We start from the raw sequence: 7,494 nt of genomic DNA on the forward strand, positions 1-7,494 counted from the left end.
AACTGGATACAACCCTCCAGATGTGGCCTCACCAGGGCAGAGTAGAGGGGGAGGAGAACCTCCCTCGACCTGCTGGCCACACTCTTCCTGATGCACCCCAAGATATCGTTGGCCTTCTTGGCCACAAGAGCCCGTTGCTGGCTCATGAGCAACTTGCTGTCCACCAGGACTCCCAGGTCCTTCTCCGCTGAACTGCTCTGCAGCAGGTCAACCCCCAGTCTGTATTGGTCCATGGGGTTATTCCTCCTGAGATGCAGGACCCTACACTTCATCAGGTTCCTCTCCACCCAACTCTCCAGCCTGTTCAAGTCTCGCTGAATGGCAGCGCAGCCTTCTGATGTGTCAGCCACTCCTCCCAGTATTGTATCATCAGCGAACTCGCTGAGGGTACATTCCGTCCCTTCACTGAGGTCATTGATTAATAAGTTAAACAAGACTGGACCCAGAACTGACCCCTGGGGACCATCACTAGACACAGGCCTCCAACTAGATGCTGCAGTAACACCCGTGTCTTTTTCCGGCTCAGACATTTCCATCTGATAAACTTCAGGCTAACAGCAAAAGTCACTCACCCTTAATTACACACTCTGGGATTTCTAGTACTGAACTTAATCTCATTTCTATTTCCTCAAAACACATAGTTTTCCAGTCTTCCCTCTCCACTAGTGTGGTTAGGAGGAGCTACCACCAGCACCAAATTTGCTGTCTCTAAAATACTTGATGAGAGTTGGATCAAGACCAAAACCAAACTAAATGGGTTACTTTCCAGATATAAACTTTCTCTGAAAAGACGGAAAGGAGACTAGTAATAATCTCCTTTTTGTTGATTCTATCCAGTCCTTAGAATTATCCTCATTCTGAAGGTAGTCTTTCCAGTTGGTTTTAAACTACTGTTCCACACCAAAGGTTACTGAAAAGCAGGAAAATCTAACAATTTCAGTCTTACGAAACATGTATTTTTCAAGATTACTTCCACAAAAAGGTCTGTCCTGAAGCATTTCCCTTCTTGTTTACCTTACTGCATACAATAAGAAAGTTTATCTCTGCCAAAAATATCACACAACGCAAAGTTACAAATAAAAATAAAGCTTAAATGTCAGGAGGGAAATAAGTGTTTCCTTGATCAGATGAGGTTCTGAAGTAGAGATGGCAAAAGCTAACCCCAGGGCACATGAATAAAGATGAAGTCAAGGTAATGAACAGATAGAACAATTAAATATTTGATGCATAAGAGGCAGAGGGTGGCAAAGTTGAATTGACTCGAAGGAATACCACCTTTCCTCTAAAAAGGGAGCATACTTCTCAAAATGGTAAATGGCAGACAAAAGTAAGAGACATTTAGTATTTTAGTAACCAGCTTATCTCAAACTCATACTCTGAGACTTACCAATAAGGTAAAAAGATAGATTTATCTGGAAATTGGACATTTAATTATTTGTAGATTAGTACTGTTTGTGATGTATTTCAGTGAAGTTTGATACACCTGCATTTTAAAGGTAGGTACATTTCCAGTAGGTACCACTATAAACCCAAAAATAAAGGCAGGGGTAAGAGACATTCCCACATCCCTCTCCATTCCTAATATCAGCACTAACCTCCAACAATCTCTTCTCCCAGTGATTGAGCTCAGTACCCATGCCACCTTGATTTTCAAGCTCCATTCCCTCTAGAATTGGACAATTAAAATGTTTTCGCGCTTCTTCCTACAAAAAAGACATTTCAACACAACTCTCAAAATATTGGGATGGATACCTGTATGCAGTTCTAATGTTTTAGAATTATCTTTTAAAAGTATTTCAGCATTTCTTTTTCTACCATCTTGTTTTCCTCTGAACATAAAACACTTCTACTCAGAGGCTGACTAAGCCAGCAAGTACCCCAACACCACCAAGCCTAACAATCTACTTATCTACTGGAAATAAATGATGGAAGTTTAAAAGAATAAAACAGCAACAGAATTAGCTGAGAATAGCATGCACACACTAAAGACCATACAAAAAAAAAAAAAAAAAAAAAAAGAGAACAGTGTAGGAACAGTACAGCCCTGCTTCTGTCAAATATTTCAGAGAAAAACCACTTTTCCATTAGGAAGCTGTATATGTCAACTAGTTTTGCATGGGGAAGTGTTTTCTGCAAAGTATTTAAAAATCTTAAGAGGCATCACAACAATGCTGTGGTCTCATGGTCAGGAGCCCAGCCTTTTCCAGGGTGGCACTACCTGGGAGCACCTTTAATGCTCTGAACAGTTTGACCAGCATGGCCAATTTTCAAAACAGGAGTAATTAAACCAAGTTTGCTCTATATACTCCGTTAGATTTAAAACAAACATAAAGACTATTTGTGGTCAAATATGGTTAACACTGTAACTTCTTTCCAATACCAATTTATTACAGTTAAGCATATGTTCTGTAGGGGGCGACGGGGAGAGATAGAAGCATGGGAAGCAAGAAAGATCTCCAAGAATACTTGAGGAATTTCTTTTAACCAGGACAAGATTTTAACTGCAGTATTTTTTAATCAATAATATTAAAAGCATTGCTTTAATATTTTTCTAAAGAGAAAAGTAGAAAATAGGATGAACTTATAAGTGAGAAAAGCAGTAACAACACTATCTGTTAAGGCAATGGGAATACTAGGTGTCTAAGTCTGTAGGAAAACATCTAAAGAGTAGGATTAAGGAATCTATTCAACATCAGTTCTGCTTAGCCTTTTATAATTTACTTCCCAGCCCCTTCATTGTCTCTTACTACGTCAATTTATTTATTTCATAGTGTCTGTCAACCATTTTCCACTTTACTTTGGATACACCCTCTCAATTAATGATAGAGTCTTAATTGCATAGTCTTTGGGCCATACTTTCAGGAAAAGGGTATTGAATGCTAGGTTATAAATATTTCTTATTCTTTAAGAAGTAATGACTCCAGAATGCGATGGTAACCTTGGCATACAAAGTTTAAAAGTTTAAATTAATCCACACTTACAACTACACGAGGTGTTATCAGAAGATAAACAGCATGGCGCAGCATTTTGCCACCACGTACGTCCCATAACCTCACTGCTTTATGAACGACTTTATTGCTCCACTGATATAAACCTAGGCTGTAAGAAGAATGTTTTGGTTACAAATCTTTCCCACAAATACGCGCTAATGTGCAAAGATTTATCTCCATAAGAAACTGAATCATGAATAATCTCTATACTTTCTCATGCTTTGTGAAGTTTAAACTCATTATGCAACATTTCTCCTTTGTAAGAAATGCGTTCATTATATACACAACTCTGATTTAATAAGCCAAAGTAAGATTATTAAAAATATGTCTGTAGACTCAAGACATATTTTCCAGTTACCGAAAGTGTAAAAAAGGAAGGTGAACAAAACCAAAAGCTCTCTACCCTTCCACCTCCAAAAAACCTCTAGAAAAACATTTCTATAATATCAACTAAATTAAGAAAACAAATGTAAACTGTTCATTCAATAACAAGTCAGAAAAATCATGCAGCAGACTACACACATTGTCATTTCCTCATAACCATAAACCTTGAATGATATATGTCTTAAAAATGAACTGCACTGACATTAGATAGACTACAGAAAATACAAGTCTCCATTTAGTAAGGTGTTCAGCACGCATCAAAATTTAAGCATGGGCAATTTTAATGCTTAACTTCAAGCCTCCTGATAAATGAAATCCTGCTTTAGTCTGTAATACATGTGGATAATATAAGTCCTTAATGCCAATGTAAAGAAAGACTAAAAAAACAACCACACACCAATGTTTGACCATAATAAAGGCCAAGCATTCTAATAATGTACTCAAGTTGGATTTTCAACGGCCAACAACACATCCTAAAAAGGTAACATGAAAACATCCTTCAATGGGAGTACCAAGAGGTCCAAAAAAAAAAAAACCTTTCATTAAAAGGAGGGAGTCCATCTGCATATCTTGTTGTCAAAGGTTTTCCATCATCGTCACGATAGAATGCAAACAGTCCAGCAGAGAAACCCTTCAAGTTAAAAACAAAGCAAACTGAAAGCTTTGGTAAGACATTCACAAAACAAAGTCAAATGCCATGAAAGAGTTATCAGACCCACCGCAGATACACTGGAAGTACCGCACTTTAAGGTGATTAACACACGAACTGAAGAAGGCAAAGCAAAAGCTTTCCCCCACCAAACATCCTTCTCTTGCAACAAGTTGGAGGTATGTGAGGAAGCAGGCGCAAATTTCAGAGAAACACATTTTACAACATCAACCCTTACCAGTGCATGGATGATCTCATGTTTCACTGTAGACAACATGCCAACGAATTCCTGAGCTTGAGTTGAAATCATATTTGGACACAAGTTAGCATATCCTGCTATTGGCCTGAAATACAGTTTTAAAATTAAATTGTTTTCAGTAAAATACTAGCAAATTCAAACCATATTCACCTGAAGAGGCAGAAGATTTAAAAGAAAGTGGAGGCTAATGTAAAAATAAGTCCTTTCAAACAACTTCACCAATCATTTATAAATAGTCTGTTAATAATACAGTGACTAGTTTGCTGTTGAAATGGAGAGGGATGGGATGAGATCAATCTATATATTCCGTATGCTGCACGGGTGTTAGTAACAACAGCATAAGAGATCTGAAATTTAGGTAAGACACCATAGAGGCAGAAAGTATCTGTCACAATGACTACAACCGAACTAGGAACAACAGCCACGTAAGTAAGGCCCACTTGCATTCTCCTTTAAATTTGTGAAAGTGTGACATTCACTTCAACAGAAACAGAATCTCGAGATAGAGTTTAGGCAATAACAGTGGAGGATTAGCTTTGACTTAAATGCCTCAGCTTTGCAAGTTAAGCACTATTTGATGGTTTTGCGGTTTTACGTAAATATTGTGCTTGTGTATTTCAATAATGACTTCTATTTTGCAACATTATACAACACATGCAAACAATTAAACTTCACATCTAAAAAATTAAAAAACGTGAAACTTCAATTAAAAAAAGAGTTTGTAACAGAGGATATACTTGCCTGTCCATTTCAGCTTCCAGTTGGCAGTAGGCTGCATATGCAATGATATTTTCATGGCCACACCTTTCAGTAGTGAGAGCACTAACGTAAAGTACAAAGTCAGCATCTCGAACACCTTCTTGGTCAGGTAAGCCAGTGGGTCCGCTGTGCCATTTACTGTCATTGTACACCCTGCATTGCTTTGACAATGTTCAAATGGAACAATTAAAATACTTTAGCTATGACAAAATTTTGCACGACAAAATTCAATTAGCTTGAAGTCAAGAGTAAGTCCCATTGTAAGACAGCGGAAGATGGGAAAACTCCCTATGAAGACAGTAAACAAAACTAGAGCCAAGGAATAACTTTCAAATTACTAGTTCTTTTGATTTATTAGACACCAGGAAGGTGGCAGCTTTTAGAAAAACAGGGCCTGCCAAGTTCGATACCCCCAAATTAGCAGCCTTTATTTCCTAGAAATTAAAAAAAAAAATTTTGGCTCACAGAAATAGCATACATAAGTACCAACTGCATTTCACAAGTAACCTGGTACATTTTTAATAGTGTAGTTGAAACTTCAAGCTAAGAGAACAAAAGAAATCTACTGATCACATACTATAGTTAAATCAAAAAGTCATGCAAGAAAACAAGTTAGAAACATTTCCTGTACCATGCTCGTGGTTCAGTGGGTAATCTCTTCAAATAAGGTCTTCAAAAAATCAAAACTCATTACTAATTCTGTGAAAATCTGACTCTTCGACCAAGGTTAATAATGAAGTGACTAGTAGCCATTTAACAAGCTCTGAATCTCAGCTTCTCTGTACAGTTCATTATAACACAGGCTTAGGGAACAGTAAACAGCCCAGTTTTACTTGACTTTCGGTTCAACAGCATAAGCTAAAGAAACTTCCTCTAATTCAAGTTGTTCTATTCTGTCACTCAAACTCAGTGATCTCCCGCAAACAGGTCACTTATGCACAGTTAATGATAATAACTTTTTTATTAATGTCTACAACCAATAATGTTTCAAAGGTTAAGAAGCCCTTGGATGGCCTAGCTTACCTGGAGGTGTTTCTCTGGAACTATAACTGGCCCACATCTTGTATGGTCTGCGCAGGCTCCTTGGCAGTATCTATGAGGGTCAGCTTTCCTCCTTAAATATTGGTTTGTTGTACACTGCCTTCAATCAAACATGAAAGACAGTCAGCACTGTTTTATTATTAAAACGAAACTGTAGAATAATCTTACAGCAGCCAACAACACTGTAATACAGGTATTTAATGTAACTTCCATGGTGAAAATTGTTAGTTACCCTACTCTGGCAGACAGAAGGCTTCCAGTTGCTGATGGAGTATCCAGAGGTTCAAAAAGAGATCAGGAACAGGTTCATAAATGGGGGTACATATAAAAGGAAACAGGCAGCATGTATACCCTTTAACATTTCTGATACAACGAATGCAGATGTTGATCACAGAAGGTTGGTAGATTCATGTATGCTCCCTAAATAGCATCTCCTACCACCACTGGGTCAGATGGGTCACTGGTCTGATTCAGGAGGGCATTTCTTACATTCTTATTCTATTGTTATTTTAAAGGCTATACAACGCAATGCTAAATATCAAATATAGCAAGTGATTTTCAACGAACTTTCACGTACCTGCTTAGTAATATAGTACCCGTGGATTTGCGCACTTGAAATGTCTTCTCCAAATAAGATATAGCTTGTGGAAAAAGTTTGTTCTGAATAGAACAAAAATAAAAGTCACTCAGTAGCAGTGCAGGCATAGCTCACCTTAAAAGCATTAACTATCAAGTTACATGAAACTTGCTAGATGCTGTGGTATAGCAGAATAGGAGAAATCCAGACTTCCTAAGAAGTTCAATTGTTATAAATACATTCAGGAAATATTTTGTTTCAGTATTCCCTTATTTTGCTATTGGGATGACAAAATGAAAAGGGAACCAGTATTAATTTGAACACACAGCTTCAAAGAGGCTTTAAAAACTACGTACATATTGCTCACTGAAACCTTTGCACATTGGGATATAGGCAAACACCTGTCAAACAACATTCAACAGAACACTGTAAGTATTTGGAATGGAGGCATAATCTGTACACAAAGCCTTGGTTTCCCAGACCAGATGATATGAAATTGCTGGTACTCAAAGCCTTTAATTAAATTGGTTTTAAACTTAACTTCATCCATGTAATAAAATATGTACAAACAAAAAGAGGAAGCAAATATGACATACCTTTATAAGGTGTCTTTTCTCAGGTAGCAAACTATATTTAAAAGACAAAACAATCAAAGCTTTAGTTAATAGAATTTCTATTCTCAGATGAGGAGAAAAAGAAAAGTTGCCACAACATCATACTCACTCCTCAACACTTCTGTCATATATAATCTTAATTCTTAGCTGTTGATCCACATTTCTCTTCAAGACGTGATTTTCCTTAAGAGGAACTTGATAGACAACCTGGCAGGGAGAGG

The 7,494-nt window shown here is 37.4% G+C and overlaps 1 protein-coding gene across 1 annotated transcript in view; it reads right to left on the minus strand.

Moving 5' to 3' along the window:
- The window catches only part of LMLN (leishmanolysin-like (metallopeptidase M8 family)), a gene marked incomplete at its 5' end in the record, with an annotated part of 15,676 nt that extends 8,190 nt beyond the window's left edge, over window positions 1-7,486 (minus strand). Inside the window, 9 exons of the mRNA XM_009709832.1 lie at window positions 1,596-1,703; window positions 2,982-3,099; window positions 3,911-4,005; window positions 4,262-4,367; window positions 5,024-5,202; window positions 6,065-6,182; window positions 6,660-6,742; window positions 7,256-7,286; window positions 7,383-7,486. Of these exons, the coding sequence (XP_009708134.1) occupies window positions 1,596-1,703; window positions 2,982-3,099; window positions 3,911-4,005; window positions 4,262-4,367; window positions 5,024-5,202; window positions 6,065-6,182; window positions 6,660-6,742; window positions 7,256-7,286; window positions 7,383-7,486 (942 nt within the window). The remainder of the gene's footprint in view (window positions 1-1,595; window positions 1,704-2,981; window positions 3,100-3,910; window positions 4,006-4,261; window positions 4,368-5,023; window positions 5,203-6,064; window positions 6,183-6,659; window positions 6,743-7,255; window positions 7,287-7,382) is intronic.
- Between the last annotated feature and the right edge of the window lie 8 nt (window positions 7,487-7,494).

Source organism: Cariama cristata, unplaced genomic scaffold (genome assembly GCF_000690535.1).
Source record: "Cariama cristata isolate BGI_N322 unplaced genomic scaffold, ASM69053v1 scaffold11291, whole genome shotgun sequence".
In the NCBI taxonomy this organism is placed as follows: Eukaryota; Metazoa; Chordata; class Aves; order Cariamiformes; family Cariamidae; genus Cariama; species Cariama cristata.